This window comes from Cyrtonyx montezumae, unplaced genomic scaffold, assembly GCF_038088225.1.
Source record: "Cyrtonyx montezumae isolate F1298 unplaced genomic scaffold, pur_monq_1.0 scaffold_36, whole genome shotgun sequence".
In the NCBI taxonomy this organism is placed as follows: domain Eukaryota; kingdom Metazoa; phylum Chordata; class Aves; order Galliformes; family Odontophoridae; genus Cyrtonyx; species Cyrtonyx montezumae.
Genome location: NW_027072041.1, coordinates 874,881 through 893,193, shown reverse-complemented (window position 1 = coordinate 893,193; position 18,313 = coordinate 874,881). Strand labels below are relative to the sequence as shown.

Genomic DNA, 18,313 nt, shown 5'->3' with positions numbered 1-18,313 from the left:
TTAATTTGTACGTCTGTGCTTTGTCCAGGCTTTCTCAGAGAAGTTTATTTTCCAGTATTAGCATCTTTTCCATTTGCATTCTTGTATGGATTCCGTTACCTAATTGGTTAACAGAAAGAACAGGTAAAAACTGTTTATGTATTTACAACTGAGTTTTGTTGAAGAGTATTCTTGTGGCTTCCATGCAGAAGTGCACGGAAACAGCTGTTTGCTATCGAAAAGTTGGCTGTTACTGTTCTTCTGATGGAGGCTGCTGGATTCTGACACCGGCACCTGTTGTCTTCTCTTCCATGTTATTTTTCTGAGCAATTTTGTGTGACCTACGTTACTGTATGCCACAGACTGATGAGCAAGCCACTGTTGTGTTCTCTTGTCCCAGGTGGGATAGTAAAATGGGGTGAGAGTGTCTGCCTGGCAGCTGCAGGGACAATATTTTGTTTGAGTGTAACATTTCTGTCAGTAACAGAAATCAGTTTATGGGCAAGTTTTCTAGTTAATACATGATCTTTGAATGTAATTGCTTGCACAGAGCCTTCAACTTGTTCCAAAAACTTATAGTTTTTGAAGAAACCCACACAAGTCATTAACTCTTTCAGAAGTTTTTCTGGAGAGTTCACTAACAACTTGCAGTCTACTGCTGTCAGTTTGTCCTAGCCCCTTTGTCTTGTTCTCTTCTCCAAGCAACAGCTGTTACAGCTGTCTGCGTCCTCAATTTACATTGATCAGCAGTTAATAAATGCCAGTAATTATTGAAGTCCTGGCTACAGTCATGGATCATACTGCGAGGCAAAGAGCTTCTCTGGCATACTGAAACAAATACGTCAGTGTTTTTGTGTCCTCATCTCTTGCTGCAGCCCTTTATTACTGAATACTTCAAATGAGTATTTTGCCAGGAAGAAGCATTTGTATGCAGCAGTGAGTGGTCCTGCAGGCTGGTGCTCTGCTGCATCATCGTTCCTTTTAGAGGAAGTAGACCATCAGATTTGGATGTTCCCAGCACAGAGTGGATTGCCTTACTATGGAATGAGTCCAAAGCTTCTCTTAGGTTGCATTCACCATTTTAAGTTCAAGAATTCTTTGTAGATGAGGAGCAGAGGATGGAAGTGAGATCCTATGAAAAGGATACCAGGAAATTCCCATTGTTCTGGTCTTTCCATTTTTTTATGCTAGCTAGGACCTATCACTATCTCCTGATAACTAGTTTCATTTGCTATTTAATAGATAAGGCGAGATATGTCCCTGTGCTTGTCACAAATTGTACATATTTGAAGTCTTAACTGATAATTTGTGGGTATTTTTACAAGGAAACAATCTTTTTAGGGGAAGCAACATCTGTATTTGAGTGTAGCATAATCTGTCAGACTGTATCCTGTATCCTATTTTATCTTACGTAAGACCTTTCTGTGTGAGATCACAGGTTTGGTACCATGATCTTGTGGGTATTCTGTGTGTCCATGTTTTATCTGCTCATTTTGTGAAGGGAGTTATTGCTTTTCTTTGGAGGAGTGGTGTGTTTTGGTTTGCAGGCAGTGAGAAAACCATGTTTTGACTTTCATCCTAGTAAATATGTAAGCTTCCTCTGGCTACTCTGATAGCATTTTTTTCAGACCTTTCCTGTACTGGCGTTTTTATTCCAAGTGGATTTTCTGGTCCTACTGAAAGTAAATGCCCTTCCAAATAGAAAACTTGACAGGCTAAAAGGCAGCGCCAGTCTCTGTGCAGCATTATGCCAGGTGGAATCAGGGCATTGACAGTGTCCACGTGTTGCTGCTAGTTAGGCCTGTGTTGTCCCTTGCAGCGAGACAGCGATGATGATGACCGGAGCAGTGATCGGGAGGATGGACCTCTGGAGGAGCAGATAGAGCGCTTGCAGGAGAAGGTCGAGTCAGCACAGAGTGAGCAGAAGAATCTCTTCCTTGTTATATTCCAGGTAACGGTGGGCAAGCTCTCCTCTCTTACAGGCTTTTAAGGTTACTGAATTTACAAGCTTCCAGTGTCAGTTTTAACTCAGGCGTCTTGTAGGGATGAGGACGTATGAAAGAGCTGATGGGCTTGCTCTGGGTCAGAGTTGATCCTTAATCCCACAGCAAACTGCAGCCAAGCACAACGGGACCTTTTTAGTTTTAAATGCACAAGAATGGAGTTCTTTGACCACGTGGATTCCTCAATGAAAAAGCAATTTGATTTTTGTTTGTTGACTATAATCCAGTGTCTGTGAAGTGAAACCGTTATCCTCACATTGTTATTTTAAGTTTCTGTTCTCTAGATGCACTTACCTGAGGTTAGGAACCTGCTTTCATTTGATGACAGAGAGTAAATGTATTTTTTCTTTCCTCTTGAAGCGCTTCATTATGTTGTTAACTGAGCACTTAGTGCGCTGTGAAACTGGTGGAATTGATGTATTTACACCGTGGTACAAGAGCTGCATAGAACGGCTGCAGCAGATCTTCCTGCAGGTGAGTGCCCTCTCTCTGCTCAGCTCGGGAGGTGTGGGCAGGTGCAGGAGTGCTGGTGGCCGCTGAGCCCAGCAGTTGTAGCCTCTATTGAATCATGTAATTAGGTAAAAGTTGCAGTAATAGAAAATTGTACCTGTGTGAGCAGAAAGGGCATGGAAGGATGGGTGACTGAAAGGAGTGGTGGTGTAATTCCTGAGTGGGCTGAACCCTTATCTGTCGTGGCTGCAGATTAAGGCAGATGCCTTGCATCTGTTAGAGTGTCCCTGCAGTAGTCTGTGGGACACCCTGCACCCTGTGTGGTGTCTGGGGCTGGAAGTACAGTGTTTCCTGGTACCATGTAGCAGTGTGTGCTTTCCCTCTGCTACCAGCTCTGCATTGAGCTTTTAGTCAGTGGTGCACGTGTTGAGGAGATGCAGCGTGCACGACAACTTTGATGACAACATTCACCAACACAGATGTTTTTTTATTTGTCTGCCAGCATCACCAGATCATCCAGCAGTACATGGTGACCTTCGAGAACCTCCTGTTTACAGCTGAGTTGGACCATCACATACTGGCTGTCTTTCAGCAGTTCTGTGCTCTGCAGGCCTGAGGAGTATTCCTGGTTGAAGTCTTGTTTGCAAGACTGCAGTGATAATTTTTTTTTTTTAACTTGACATGGGGATGAAAAAAAAAACTTTGACTAAAACTGGCTTTCATATGCTCCCATACGAAAGAATTCAATTCTCTAACCAACAGCAGACTGTAAGCATCCTAAGCCTTACTAGATACAGCTTATAGGGGATTGACGTGAAGCAAAGCGTGAATTCTTTTAATCTTTTTTTATTTTGGTTTGACTCTTGACTTCATGATAGCATTTCTGTTTCTCCCTTGTTTTTATATAATCTAGCCAAAACACAGTATAGGATTTGTTACCTCTGCCTGGCCCTTAAATCAAAGAAATTGGAGAAATGTGAAACAGTTTGTAAGTGGTTTTTTAAGTGTGAAAGGGAATGCACTTTCTAAGTGAGCAGTGTGATAAACTCTCTAGTACAGCATAGGAAAAGTGATTAATTTGGGGCATGTGAAAGAAGGAGTTAAGCTTTTGAAGTAGTCTAGAGCATATGGATTGAGTATGTTTTTAAAATGTATTGTCCAGTGTCTTATTCCAGTAGCTATAAGCAATCAGTAGAGGAATTTGATGGATAAATTCTGAAAAATGCAATCTTTTTTTGCAGTCTGGTCAAAATTGTGAACCCCTTCTGGCAGTACCTTGTCCACTGGTAAATAGAAGCAGTAAGCAATATTTGGGAGTGGGACAGATTTTCTGCTTTGGTGCTGCAGCCCTTACTGTGTTTTGGGAGACTCCAGCCCTGAACACCAGGGGTGAGGGAGCGGCAGCGTTCAACTTGCTCTTGAGGTCCCACCTGTGATTAGTTGGTCTGCCATGCTTGCACTGGACTAGACCTGCAGGCCTGCAGTGATGCCAGAAATGCTTCTCTTACCCATGGTGGATAAACAGGGTGCCACTCCTTGTCTGGCTTAGCAGCAGTTGCTTTGTGGTGGCTGTATCTGCTACCCTTTCCCGCTTTAAAGTGTGACGGCAGCATGCAGCTCCCATGTCACCTTGAGAGCATTTTAATGCTAACTGAAGTGGTACCTCGCCAGGAGACTCAGACTGGGGAAACACATAACCTGAAAATAGAGTAGCCTTAGTTTTGAGTTATGCAAATAACGTTACTTATATAAATGCCAAATCACAGTGGTCTGTTATGATAAGTAGTGATGAATGGCAAAGACACTGCCTTAGGTGCTCAGGTCTGTACTGTACAGCATACTTTCAAGCTGTTTATGTTCTCTTTACTCTGCGGGTGAATGTTTAAAGAATTTCATACCCAGTGCTACTCAGTTCGAGCTTGAAATTGATGAATTCTAAATAATTTTATTCCTGTACAATTTTTTTTTTTCGGTGTTATGCTTCGTGATGCAGTTCATCCCAACACTGATAAATTGACCTCCTAATAAAGTGAGGAGAGCAAGAAGGAAATTTGAGTGTTGACATAAGCTTATACGTGGCTTGTAGCAGTTGGATTTGTCCTCATAGACTTCAGTTCGTTACTTCTGCTTTTACTGCTTACCCCTTCTGGTTTGACTGATCCCTCTTTTAGAGTATACTGTTACGTGTTATAGATTTGCTTTATGCAAGGGTTTTGTCAGTCATGCACAGTTCTGCTTCAGAATCTTTGTTAATGTTCTTGAGCAATTAAATAGTGTTTTTTAAAAGAAACATTTAGCATCGTAGAGGTTTTAATTGGTGTATGGTTTTTTCTTCCGCTGTTTCAGATCAGAAAGGAGTTCTGATATGAACTAATGATGGGGATCAAATGACTGTAAATGTGATTTCTGTAAAGGTGACAATGTGCTTGCCACGTGCAGACCTGTAACTTGCTCTGAGCCTTGACAAATAGCAGTGCTGGGGATCCAGCTGCAAATACTGGCACGTGGACAGCGTAATCCTGTTTTTAAACAAAATTTGCACTTTCACAATGGATTGAACTCCCATGATGGGCTTTGACATCTCTATAGCCTTTTGGAAACCTTCCCCTCTTCAAGTCCAGTAGCATACACCTGTCTTGACTTGGGAAACTGGGTCAGTCTATAGGAAGAATGAGATGCCTGTACAGTGATACCAGCAGCTAGCTAACTTGGGGAACTTGGAACTGCTGCAGCATGGGGTGGTGGAGAGTGTAAAGGTGCTGTGGAAATGTGGTGTGGTTGGAAAAAAATATATGCACAATTATTAAAGTCAAAAATAAATGAAGGTGAAGCGGGTCACTGCTGTGTTTGTCCTACCTCTTTGTGGGGAGCCGCTGAAATAGAGCAGTCATTGCAGAGCTACACTGCTGTCAGATGCTGATGGGTATGGAGCCCTTTTATCCCCCTGTCCCACTGCTGGTATGCTAACACACGCACCCGTGCTCCGTGTGCTATGGACTGTTAACAAACTGACCCTGTGTGCACAGCTAAGTGATGCATGTGTGCATGCTGCCTGGTGCTAGGAGCATGCTGATGCACAGGTTTTCCCCTCCCTTGCCCCCACCTCTTTTCTGAGGTGTGCTGTTACCCAACTGCAGCAGGCAAAAAGTAGGCCCCGGGTATTTGCTGTGGGAGGCAAGTCATTCAGCAGCCATTACACAGCACCATTCTGCCCTGAGCTGCAAGGGAGCTGGGGACCCACAGCACATGCGGTCTGATGGACCTGCTGCATTGAGGAGCCTAGAGCCACGACTGAATGGCTGCCTCCAAAAGCCCCGCAGGTAACTCGCTCCACACGCCCATTTTCTTGCCCTCAGAGAAGTCTCTGCACTTGGTGGTGGGGAAGCAGGTCACCAAGGTCTGCAGATCATGGGAGAGCTGCTGAGAAGCGAAGGTCAGCAGTACCACGAAGGTCAGCAGTACCACCAGCCTTCCTCCCTGCCCTGTTTCAGTGCTGCGCAGGCACAGGGGTCCCAGCTCCCCATATGCCTCAGATTTCATGGTGAGCAAATACAGAACCCCTGAGAGAACACTCCTTCACAGTGGCCATTTTCACATGCGTTCCCTGGTCATTGTGTGTAAAAGCAGTGAAGATAAAAAAAAATGAGGAATTTGAACTTGGATCCAAGTCCACCTCTAGTGTAAACAAACAATGTTTGGATCAGTTTAGATAAATCTACCCTGGAATGCTGCTCCCCACTTGCCCACCAATAGGTTTTTATCAGAAACCGTTCACACAAGCCATACTGGTAAATGAAAGTATGCTTTTACTGTGAGAACCATTTTGGTCCAAAACAGGAAAGAAACAGGACAGAATACTTAAGCCTTCACAGTACAAAACATGGCAGCAACCTGTCTGAATCTTGTAGCACACTACCTTCCTTTGAGAATTCTCCTGAAACAAGAAACCTCCCTCCATCAAGCTTGGAGGTCTCCATCTCCATATAGAAGGAGAACATCCTCGTGGCATACCCCTCTAATCACCTGAGCAGTGCCTTTAGCAACTGGCTGCCTGTGGCTAATAGCAGCAAAGCAACATCAGCTAATAGCAGGAGCAACTACGGGAGACTTCCTTGTCCCCTGAAAGAAGGAAGACTAGAGGGAAATTTACCTTGTTCAAATTTCATCAGCGTGTAAAATGAATGTAACAATGCCAACATCTCATCCCACCAGGCAACCATTTCCAACCTGTTAAAAATGTGCATGTTCTGCCCCAAGATCGAGCTGAAAAGCCTCACCTTCTTCTGTACAGACAGAACTGACTGAATTATTTATGGAGCTCGCAACAGCTTCTTCCCCACTCTCATTTCTTTAATAAAGAATATGATTAAAAATGATAATAAAGAAATTTAACGAACAGATTAACTTTACATCTTTTCATAAGTTAATTCATGGCCACATACAGTACACGTCTTCTTGTATGTCTCTTCATCGATGCTTTCTTCTGGTCCGTATTCATGTTCATGGATACTAGCTGTCTTCTTCCACAAACTGCTCCTCACTGCACGGCGAAGTTCTGATGAGAAATTACAGAAGATTTCTGGAAGGTTTTGAAGTGTTAATAATACTCAAGCCACCCCCTTTCCAAGGCCTACCATTTGGCAACCTGCTAGCTGACTGTCTTCCATGAATGTGAAGGCAAAGCTGGTACTGCAAGAACAAGTTTTGATCTGCCTAGCAGCCAACCTAACTTCACCTCGTTTGCATGATTTTAAAGGCGGGGTGCTACCATGAGAATATCTCACAGGAGTTTTTTATCTGGAGGGAGCACGTGTTGCCCACTGCCTCTTTAGGGCTGCCCTTCAACGGCATCTAGAAAGGTTAGCTGGAACAAGGAGGAAAAGGTTTCATTAAAAAAAGCTTTTATAAAGCCACCTCTCATTTTGCAGGGCTGAGAAGTGCTTTTGATCCCAGTCCCAGTGTGCTCTCTAAGCATTACGCCCCACGGTGTGAGCTGGGTGTGCAGCTGTGGCAGCCATGTTGCAACTGAGCAGGACGTGCTATCCGGATGCTGCAAGTGGGCAGCAAGAGTACTAAGCAGCAAAGGGCGGCAACGTTCTCAACCAAGTCAGGCAGGGTGCAACCGCTGTCAAGTCGAGGCCTGTTCTTGCCCTGCACTCCACCATCTTGGCTGCAGCCTGCTGCAATTCCTGTCTTTGCTCAATCCTATGTTCTGCCTCCTCTCGGCTCCATGAGAAAGAACCTGAACGGGTGTGATATGGGCAACACAGATGCCATGCGAAGCCAGTCTTTGCCAAGAAACAAATATGCAGTCTTAAAAAAACAACTAGCATGTCAGAGCTGAAAGCACCTGTCAGAATTACTCCATCTGAAAATAATTCTAAATGTTAATTTAGAATAGTAAGGATGTTAACCACTGAGGACAGGAGCTGAGAATATCTAAGGTACATTCTGCATAATATCAGAGAATTTAAAAAGCATTGTAATGCACTGTCCTAATTCCCTTCTGTCACTTCTGGTCAGCTCTGAGAGCAGACCAGACTGCTCCTGGCTCATTCACATGGGTCACGATGAACCTCCATTTTGTCATACTGAAAACTGACAATTCTGAGCAGATACAGGAATGAACTGACAGAGAACTGCTTTAGGTCCCGCATTATCTAAGTGAGTGAAGTTTAACCATTTACCTTTAACTTTCTTATCAAACTTCTTCTGTTTCATCTTTTCTCTGCTGTCCCGGCGGAGCTCCTTTGCTTCTTGCAAGGATTCCTCATTCCCCCAGACTTCCAGAGCACGCTTGACTACCTACAGGATGGACACAAAAGCATCGTTTAGCCCTAAAACAACAGAAGTAAACTATTCTAACTCCTCAGTATGATCTACACGCGTTGTTAACCTCACCACAAATCCTGCCTCTGCCTCAAGAAGTCTGGCTCCCAGATTTGAACGTTCCTTCCACAGGTAACTCTGGGGATTTGTTTTTGTTACCAGGTGGGCAAGCTCACTCAGTGTGTTCACAATGCTCCCACACACAGATCCCTGCGTGGATTTGGACCGCACTTCTCTACTTCAGCCACAGAGAGAACTGACGCAGCTGATGTGAACATGCCCACCCTCACCACAGGGCTCAGAACTCCAAACTGAACTAACAGATTCAGGTTATCGGCAAAGTCATACAAAACAAGAGTCATAAATGCCCCCGGATTTTCTATACCTGCAGTTTTAAGTAAAGTTTCATGTCACCCCACCGAGGATTATGAGGGTTTTTCTTCACAATGAATCTGAGCACTGGTTCCCTCTTGTCTAAGTCACAGTCCTTAAGAAGATACTCTTCTTTCGCCTCAGTCCTTGTGATGAGCTTATGTTTATCTTCAGCATCTCTGGAAGAGGTAAAGTAACAATGAGAAAGCGACCCAGGAAAACCCAGCGTTATTGAGTCACTAAAGTTCCCATCAAGTCTGTTCGCATTCCTGAGATTCCAGCAGAGCAGCAGCCCCCATCCACGCGCTCGTTTTCACACATGCAACTAATGGTGAGCTCCAAGCACCTATAGCTCAACTCCGGGACGGGTTTCCCGGGACCGCGTCCCATTTCGGCCAACAGGCCGAGCCTCTTTTGTCTGAAACCTGCAGGGCTTTCCTCTCTCCATTTTTATTTTCCCACAAGGGAAGTAACCGAAACTCCACGGGATTACAAATAATTTCAGGCAGTTCGCCCAACGCGGGCGCGATTCGGAGGACAAAAGCACAGCCCCGACACACGGCCAGGAGATAAGGAATGGGTAACGTGAGCCGGGCCGGTCACCCGAGTCACCGCGGATCCCGGCGGTTCGCAGGGCGGGCAGCCTGCTTCTTGCTGCAAGGCAGCAGGCCGACAGCGAAACCGAGCCCTGAGAATATTACAGCGTGCATCGCGCAGACGGAAAGCCGTCTGCCCACGGAGGCACTCATAACGGGAAAAAATAAAAATAAAAAAAAACCCTGACAGCATCCCGTCCTGAGCGCAGCCGGGCCGGCCGGGCGAGGACCCGCGTGCCGAGCAGGAAGCGCCGCAGCTCTCCGCACCGCACCGCACCGCACCGCACCGCGCGCTCAGCCGGGACGCGGCACCGACGGCAGCCCGCCCTGCAGGGCTGCCGGCCGCGGCCGCCTCCGCCGCACGTGGCTACCTGCCCGCGGAGCTCTCGCAGCCATCTTTAATTCCCCACCCATTCATTGCTGAACCGGTGGTTGGCTGCGGCTCGCTGCCCCAGACAGCTCCGCGGCGCTTCCAGCATTTTCTCCGCGCTAAGGGGACGCGATGGCCGCACCGGCTCCGTCCCCCACACGCTGTGTGTAGCACCCCGCCTCCCCCCCCCGCCGGCTCTACTCCTGGCCTGCACTGCCGTGCCATCCATCCTCCCCCTCCCCGGGTCTTCGCTCCTGACCCCCTTTCCCACCCCGCCCCCCGCCACGTCCTGCCCCTCCGCGACCCCGCACCCCCAGGCACCACCTTCACTCCGCCATGCGGCAGCCGCCCCTCCCCCCGCTGAGCGGGCGTTACGAAGCGATCCGGCCGCAAGCCCGAGGCCACTGTGCGGTGCCGCACCGCACCCCACCCCACCCCTCCCTCCCCTCGCTTTCGCAATGCGAGACACAAAGGTCAGCGCTGCACCTAAGTTTTATGGTGACTGGCACAACTCCGTGCTGACAGGCTCTGAATCGGAGGCTACGTAATAAAACGAGGGCTCGCCCACTGTCTGCAATACCTGCAATTATCGCACGTGGCCCAATCAAAGTGCTGCATTAGGTACGAGTCCATGAATTCTTTGCCACAGTCGCCACAGAGGAGATAGTCAAATTCTAGCACGGGCGCTAATGGAAAGAAAAATCCGTCGTTTTTTTTTCTGTAGGCAACTACCGCGTTAAACACAACGTGAGCGAGTGGTACTGCAAGCAACTTTACTATCATTTAATAGTATTTCACACTAATCGTTACAGACCGGTTTCATTTCTCTATATAAAACGTTTTCCAGGAAGGTACAATACAAATGCAAAGCCACCGCCATGCGCCCGCACCCCGGCCGGCGCCACTTCTACACCACTTGCTAGAAGTTTCCCTGCACCAAGCGTCAGGTTTCAGCATTCAAAGCGCACGCGTCAGTTCCCATTTAACAATGGCTACGAGAGAAAGAAAAGAGGACCCCCGCTCCCCTCCGAGCACCGCACGTCCGCTCCCACCGCTCCCTCCCCCCGGCCGCACATCGCGTCCTCGCGGTGCGGGAGCCGTGCGGGGCCGGGAGGAGGGCCCGGAGAAGGGGACGGCCGAGAGGAGTGCGGCGGGGGCGGCGGGGACGGCGAGCTGGCTCCGCAACGGCCTCAGCTCGGCCGCCCGGCTCCCACCCGGCACGCCTGCCTCTCCCCGAGGGCGCGGCAGCGGCGGACACGGCTCCATGTTCGGCCGGCAGCAGCGGGGGTGGATGGCCAGAGAGCTGCTAGGAGTGGAATGGGGATGGAGCTCCACTACAATCCTCTCCCCAAGCCCTCTCAGCACTGCTCCAAGCCCAGGCTCGTCCTGCGCCGGCCGGGTTGCTGTCCTCGCCGGGTGCTCAGCGCCGTTCGCTCGTGATCCGCGTGACACCGACGGCTGACGCCGAGAACCGCCGCTACGGGGAAGGCTCGTTTAAAACGGAAAGAAAGCGATCCTAGCCAAAACGAATGTTTTACACACTTCTCCTAGGCAGCGCTGCAACAGGAAAAACGTTAATAAAACCTGAAAAGAGAAAATTTAATTCACGGCGCGCGGCGTCCTTCATCGTTAATAGCGCCCGCAGCGGGAGCGGATCGCGTCCAGCCGACATCTTATATCCGGCTCAGCCCTCCGCATGGCATGCTCTTACATCACGCCTCGTAATGCACGGCAGCGCGCCCCAGCAGAAAGCCGCTTTATTAGGACAATGACATCATGAATTGCTCAGCAGCAACCACCCGCAGCAAAGCCATCCCGCATTCCCACACTTGGCTTTCGGGGAAAAAAAAAATTAAAATGTATATATAAAAGATTAAAAAAAAGAAGAAAAAAAATCAGACCGAAAACGAGGCGTTTTAGACGCGGAGCTGCGGGCTGCTCGTTTCCTGAATGGAAGCCACCGCCATCCCGAACAAAGAGGGTCACTGCACCACCGGCTCTGCGGCTGAGCCAGCGCAGAACAAAGCGAGACAAAGGCATTCCCAGAAAAGAAAACTGCATCTATTTCGGGATCGCGACGCCTCCATTTGCTGCCGGGGAAGAATATCGCGACGCCAATATGTCGGCATCCGCCGCCCAGCACTGCGGCGCGGGGCTGCCGGCCACGCGGGGTGCGCTCCGCCGCCATCTCGAATCCCACATCGACAAATAAAAGCCGGCAAGGGCGCTTACCGGGACGGAGGAAGGCAGGGAAGGAGGGAGGGCAGCGCCGTGCCCCACTTTCCCGTTCCGCAGTGCCGGCAGGCGCGGGCGCGCACAGCAGTGCGCACGGCGCGGCGCGCCGGGAAGAATGGGGGGAAGGAGAACAAGGAGGGAACTAAAAAACCCGGGAAGAAAAAAAAAACCCGCGGAACCGCCCTGCCCGCGTGCCCCCGCCCCCGCCCCGCGCCGTTACCGGGGGGATGCACGATCCTCTCGGCGCCGCCGCGCTGCTGCTCCTCCTCCTCCTCCTCCAGGAAGAATCCCCCTCCCGTGTCCACGACCTTGGGGGGGCCCCGCGCCCGCGCGCCGCCTGCGGAAGACAAACCGCGCGCCGCGCGGACTCAGCGCTCGCAGCCGCCGCCGCCAGGGGGCGCACAAACGCGACCTTACCCCCCCCTCCATCCTCCCCCCCCGCAGAGCGGGGAGGCGCGGAGCGCGCGCGCGATTCCCCCTCCCCCACTGGGTGGGGGAGGGGGGCCCTCGCGCGCGCCCCCCCATGGCCGCTCTTTCCCCCTCCCCCCACCCCCCCCCGTTTCCAAACGCCTCCCGCGCTCCCCCTCCCCCTCCCGCCGCCCCCGCCCGGCGCCCAACGGCTCCGCGGCTTCGACCACCCCCTCCGCCCCCCGCAGCCCCGTAACCCCGCAGCCCCGAAAGAAGGGCGCGGGGCGCTACCCGCCGCCATCCGACCTGCGGCGGGGTAGGGCCGGGCCGCCAGCCGCGCCTGCCGCAGCGCCAGCGCCCGCAGCCGGTTCCGCTCCATCCGCGCCAGCGCCGCCGCCGAGATAGACGGCCGCTCGCCCGCCGGCCCCGCCGCGTCCTCATCCGGGCCGGGCGCCGAGCCCGCCATGCCGGCGGCGGAGTGGAAGAGCCGCGCCGGTCCCCCCCGCTCCGGAGCGCGGCTCGCCCTTCCCTCGCCGAGCCGCCGCCGCACTGCGCCTGCGCAGAGGAGGCGGAGGGGGAGGGAGCAAAAGGGGCGAGGCCCACGCGCATGCGCGCTGCCTTCGCCCCGCCTCCCCGCGCCGCCGCCGCGCTTGGGGCGCCGGGAAGAGCGGGGGAAGGGAAGGGTGGGGGGGGCCGGCCCTGCCGGGGCGGGGGCCGCGGCCTGCGTGGCGCCGGGCGCGGGGGCACCGCCCGGCCCGGGGGGCTCCTGCGGGCGGGGGGAGGGGAGCGCGTGGCCCGGCGATTTCCGCGCGGCGTTCGAGCGCTTTCTGCCCCGACGGAGCTAAATAAATAAATAAATAAGAGGGAAAAAAAAAAAAAAAAAAGCAGCGCGGCCCGCGGTGACCGCTTTGTCCTCAGCGCCGCACGGCACCGCGCGTCCTGCGGGAAAAGGGCCGCGCACTCTGCCCCGAGCACAAACCTCCTCCCAATTAGAAAATGAATTAAAAAGAAAAAAAAAAACTTTTTTTTACCTCCCCTTTCTCAATAAAATGCAGCACGTTCTCCTTGAAAAAAAAAAAAAAAAGAAAAGAAAAGAAAAGAAAAACCCTCCGCATCCCCTTCCTCCTCTGCCCACAAAGCCCGCGTCGGCCCCGTTTCCGCCCCGGCCCCGCGCGCACCGCCGGCCCTTCTAAGCAATGGCCCTCCACGGGGCGGCTTTGTCATGCTAATGCGGAGCCGCGGCCCGACGGCGAGCAGGGGGGATGAAGACATCAGCGCCCGCCCGCCCAGCCCCGCGCGGCCGCCATTACCTGCGCGGCCCGGCCCGGCCCGGCCCGGCACGTGCGCTCGGCTCCGCGCCGCGTCCTGCTGCCGGCAGCGGGGCGACGGCCGCGTCCCGAGCGCCGACGTTTCGAGAGGCCGGGCCGTCCGCGGCGCGGGGCGGGCGGCCGCTGATGGCACATCCCGGAACCTTGCCCTGAAAAAATGAATCGCCGAGTCATCGCGAGCCGCCCGCCGTCCTGCAGGAAGCCGGAAAGTACCGCAATGGGCACGTCCCGGTGCCTCCCCGCCGGGCGGGCCGGGGCGGGACGGACTCGATAGAGGGGCGCGTTTAAATCGAGGCGCTACCCCGCAGGAAACGGCTCTCGCGCCGCTGCAGAGCCCGCCGGGCTTCTCGGGAGGCAGAGCCGCGATATCAGCGGGGGTTCTGCACATTGATAGCCAACCTAAGCGCCGCGGTGGCCGAGATTCGGAAATGAGCTCTTTGTTTGGAAAACATTCGCACATTTCGAGAACTATCAGTCCCATGTTTAAAAACACTTCTATCCGTTTGGATTCTTTGCGGTATTCTTATCTTGTCAGGGTTTCTCCTGTCCCACCGCAGCTTAGGACCAGGGAGAAGTGAACTGCTGAAGCTGAAGCTGAAGCTGCGTTTGGTACCATTAAAGGGTTTTGAGCCTAGGAGGATATTGCTGTTATGCAACGAAATCGGAATTAGGATTAGAAGAATCCATAAACAAAAGCAAATTCAGAGGCGAGGCACTTAAACAAAGTAGGCCGTGGGCCACAACGAGCCGTGCAATGCAGCTGGCACTTGACCAAGGGTACGGTGGTAGAGGCGTGCTCTATGGGTCTTTCTGATTCCTAGGATCATTCTGACTAGGCAATCTGAGCAGAATATCCTTCCCAACTGTCCTTCCTACCAGAATGAGTCAAATACAGTGCTCCTAGTTTTCATGGTCAAAAGAAGGCAAGAAGCACCGTATTGCTCATATTCATACCATTAAATATGAATGCCTTAATGTCTGCACATGAGTTAATAATCTCAGAATCATAGAATCCTCTAAATTGGAAGAGACCTTTGAAGGGCATCTCATTTAGTCCAACTCCCCTCCAGTGAGCAGGGACACCCACAGCTCCATCAGGTGTGGAGCCCCCTCCATTCAGGGCCCCATCCCCTGGTTTTGAGTGCCTCCAGGGATGGGGCCCCACTGCCTCTCTGGACAACCTGTGCCAGTGTCTTACCACCCTTATTGTAAAAATCTTCCTCTTTATATCCAATCTAAATCGCCTCTCTTTCTGCTTGATACCATTTCCCCTTGTCCTGTCACAGCAGGCCCCACTAAAGAGTCTGTTCCCTTCCTTCTTACAGCCATCCTTTAGATACTGAAGGCTGCTCTCAGGTCTCCTGGAGCCTTCAACGTGCTGCACAACCCCAGCTCTCCCAGTCTGTCCTCAGAGGAGAGGTAACCATGGAACCACAGAATATCCTAAGATGAAAGATCATTGTCTCCAGCTCCTAACATCGCACAGGACCACCCAAAAATCAAACCAAAAATCAAAATCATCAGGTTGACCACATTTAGGTAGTTCTTCAGGTGCAGTGTGCCAGGCAGCTCATGGCTGCAGTTACTTGGCTGCTGGTCACCAGTCGTGGCCATTCTTGCTTAACAAGGGTAGGCCAGCATTAACTCATGGCTGTAGAGTGTCAGTGAGCAGCTGAGTGTGGGGAAGTGTCTTCACGTGCAGCACTTGACAACTCAGCATTTCTGTGGAGGAGATAAAGGATGAGCAGTAAGACAGCAGTGTCTGCTGGCAACACCACCACTATTGAGTTGGCATTGCAACTCTTGTCTGCTGGCAATACAAACCTTGTCAAGGATAAGGGTCATCTGAAGAACTGTGGGTGTCTAGGCAGTAAAAAGATGTTAAATTCAGGGTAAATAAATGATGCGTCTGGGGAAAACTTGTCCTAAATGTACACTAGTGGTGGTAGTGGTATCTGAAATGGTTGCTGGCTATCAGGAGTGACCATTTTGGTTTGTGCAGACTGCATAGCTGCCATCTTCATATTTGGAAAAGCAAAACAAATCGTACAAAAAGAGATTGGGAGCAAACCAGGGAGTAAAATGATGCTCGTACTGTGAGCACTGCATCCAGCTGGGTTTCCTGCTTCTCAGAAGAGGATATTGGAAGTGGGAAGGGAAACTGGAAAACAGTTGCTGAGCTGCCTGGCACTGCCTCTCGTGAGAAGCAGTTTGGTAGGTCTGGACCCTGCATCCTTAAAATAAGCTACTCAGAAGGGGTGTGCCTGAGGCCTATCTCATCCCAAGGAAGCACCATCTGATGTGTGGTGGTAGGCAGCCACATCAGAGGAGTCCCTCTTTGTGCAGTGCCTTGGGACTGACGGTACACCGCGTCTCTGCACAATGCATGATGCAGACAGAAGGTGTGCAGGATTGGCCAAGCACTGGGGAGAGGCTGTGTAGTCAGTGAATGAACACCCTCTCAAGATGCAGCAGTCAGCCCTGTGCTGAAAATAGTTGGAGGCTGTGGGAGTGTTGTGGAGGAGGAAGCACGTACTTGCCTCATTTTTCATCTTCCCTTAATGTTTGCCCGTGGCCAGTGGAGGAAGCAGGACTGAGTAGACTTGCTATCCCAGTCAGTGTGCCTCTTCCTCCTATTCTCTGAGTGCTGTTATTTACTATCTGAAGCCATGTGTGATGGGATCTTTCAAACCAGCCTCCATTCATCTGTGCTGGGAGTCACTTGCAGAGCAGCTGCTGTGCTGCGAATTTACATTTTGCTTCACAATGCATTTGTTTCTGTGTCCAGAAAGTATTAATAGCAATCTGCATGCAGTTGCACATCTACAACAGAACCTCTTTTTGCCCTTCAGTACAAACATTTGCTCCACAAGAGATCCAATGTCATCTCGTTTTCCTTGGGCTTGCCTATTGAAGGGAGTGGCAATGCAGAGAAATCTCTCCCCTCTCCCTCTGATGGCTCAGGTGGCCGCATGAATTTTAGCCGCATTTGAGTTGTGTAGTCAGCAGCTGAGCGGCCAATACGCACAGGGTGATTAAGTGGTTGGCTGCTTCCTCCTAGCATGACTAAGGAATTGGACTTTGCCCAATGATTTCAAACGTTTTCACTGGAGAGAAGACATTTACTTCACCCTCAGGGACGTGAGGCAAAAAATACTATGCCCTTTAAGATTGGGCTTCCAGTGGGTTTTTAGTTTGATGCACCCATGTTTCACCCTAAATAAATAAGTGGCAAAGTGTTGGAGAATGGCTAGCTAAGCAAAGTAATGAATCAATGGAGGCCTTATAAGAATCAATAAGGGTCTTATGAGTTGTAGCAGTGTTGAACGCTGTCTTGTTCAGCGAGGACAGCATGTAGCAATATACATAGCAATATGCAGGTGTGAACAGGGAACAATTGGTGAGAGTAAGGCACAAAGGCGGGTAGCTAACTTGCTTAGGGTGTAACTTTATCAGGGCAGTATTAACCAATCATGTATGTGATGCTACCTCCTATATCCAATCACTTTGTGACATGCACTTGAGCTGAGGTTAGGAAAAGGTATATCTGTAAGACACAAAGTAGAATAAAGTGGAACCGTGCTTATCAACCACATTGGCTGGCTTGTCATGTGTCTCCTCGCCGACATCCCCTCACATCAAAGCATTCCTAGCTTCTTGGTGAAAAAGTAGCATGAGACCTAGGGTATAGGAAGGGAGTGTACCTGCCTGGACGCCTGTCATCTCTGCCTGCACTCACCACTGCCATAGCATCGGGGTCAGACAGACGCACTGAGTCATCGCGGTGGACAGAGTGGGGCACGCAGGGTAAATTGATGCCCATCTCTCTGCGAGATTTCCTCGTTTGTTCGCTAGCTGTAGGAGGGGATTTCCATAGTAATGTGACCTGTCTTCATGCTCCATTAATCGTCTCCCAATTGATGTAGATCGTCTTGGTTGAACGGATAGATAATGGAGGAAAAGTGTTGAGTGCTTGAGCAGGGCATCTGAAAGGAACAGGTAGGCAAGAATTGAAGTGCAAATGTTTAAAGACAAAACCCGGCATTCCGCTCTGGCAGGAGGACATCTTCATGCAAGTTTATTGTTATTTTCTACTTAACAGGACACGATGAAACTGGATGAGAAATTACAATGTAAATCTCTTTAATTTTCTAGTCTTGTACGTGACTTCTCTATTTTATTACTTTTCCTAAACATCGCTCTAATGTGTTGACCCTTAATACCAACAGCAACCACTGATTTCACATCTGCGAGCAAGAAAATGCCAAGGCGTGATAAAAACGTTGTTTTTTACAGTGTCAGAGATCACCACAAAGCTAACTCCACACTTCTGTTGTTGGTTGGTAACCCAGAAAAAAGAAATGCACCATCACGAATTTGCCAGGAAAATCCATCTTCCATCTATATAAAAAGTTGGAAAAAGTAGCGCAACAGCCTGTGACGCCATCTTCAATGCTAAGACTAATGAAAATAGTCGGAAGGTAGGAAAGAATACCTTTTTTACCCTTTCTTGTTTGTTTGTTTGCCCCCGAAACTAAGGCACCGGGAGGTTTTTCTTATCTCACCCACGACCGGCAGACACATTACAGAAATGGGTTTGAAAACCGCTCTTAACTGCCGTGAATTCTGTGAATTCCGACTTGAGCAATAAAGGGGGGATGGGGGGGAAGGAAGAAAAAAAAAAAAAGAGAGAGCCATCAGGCTGGAATTCCTTAACAGCAGCTAATGACCCTTTTGTCCTTA

At 50.5% G+C, this 18,313-nt stretch overlaps 2 protein-coding genes across 2 annotated transcripts in view; one reads left to right on the top strand and one right to left on the bottom strand.

Moving 5' to 3' along the window:
- Positions 1–5,266, top strand: part of NCBP1 (nuclear cap binding protein subunit 1) — a 34,794-nt gene extending 29,528 nt beyond the window's left edge. Inside the window, exons 21-23 of the mRNA XM_065745544.1 lie at positions 1,799–1,930; positions 2,343–2,456; positions 2,935–5,266. Of these exons, the coding sequence (XP_065601616.1) occupies positions 1,799–1,930; positions 2,343–2,456; positions 2,935–3,048 (360 nt within the window). The 3' untranslated portion in view covers positions 3,049–5,266. The remainder of the gene's footprint in view (positions 1–1,798; positions 1,931–2,342; positions 2,457–2,934) is intronic.
- A 1,532-nt stretch (positions 5,267–6,798) lies between these two features.
- Positions 6,799–12,753, bottom strand: XPA (XPA, DNA damage recognition and repair factor). Its single transcript, XM_065745638.1, has 6 exons — positions 12,549–12,753; positions 12,055–12,171; positions 10,180–10,285; positions 8,647–8,812; positions 8,120–8,237; positions 6,799–6,987 (listed from the first exon to the last, which is right to left on the bottom strand). The coding sequence occupies exons 1-6, from the start codon at positions 12,706–12,708 to the stop codon at positions 6,839–6,841; spliced, it is 816 nt and encodes a 271-aa protein (XP_065601710.1). The 5' UTR covers positions 12,709–12,753; the 3' UTR covers positions 6,799–6,838.
- Positions 12,754–18,313: the final 5,560 nt, after the last annotated feature.

Excerpts from the sequence above, each read along its gene's own strand:
- XPA (XM_065745638.1), bottom strand. The coding sequence starts at position 12,708 with ATGGCGGGCTCGGCGCCCGGCCCGGATGAGGACGCGGCGGGGCCGGCG. Across the intron at positions 8,238-8,646 it reads AACTTTACTTAAAACTGCAG|GTAGTCAAGCGTGCTCTGGA; the intron begins GTATAGAAAATC and ends TCCATCCTGTAG. Across the intron at positions 6,988-8,119 it reads GTTTGATAAGAAAGTTAAAG|AACTTCGCCGTGCAGTGAGG; the intron begins GTAAATGGTTAA and ends ATTTCTCATCAG.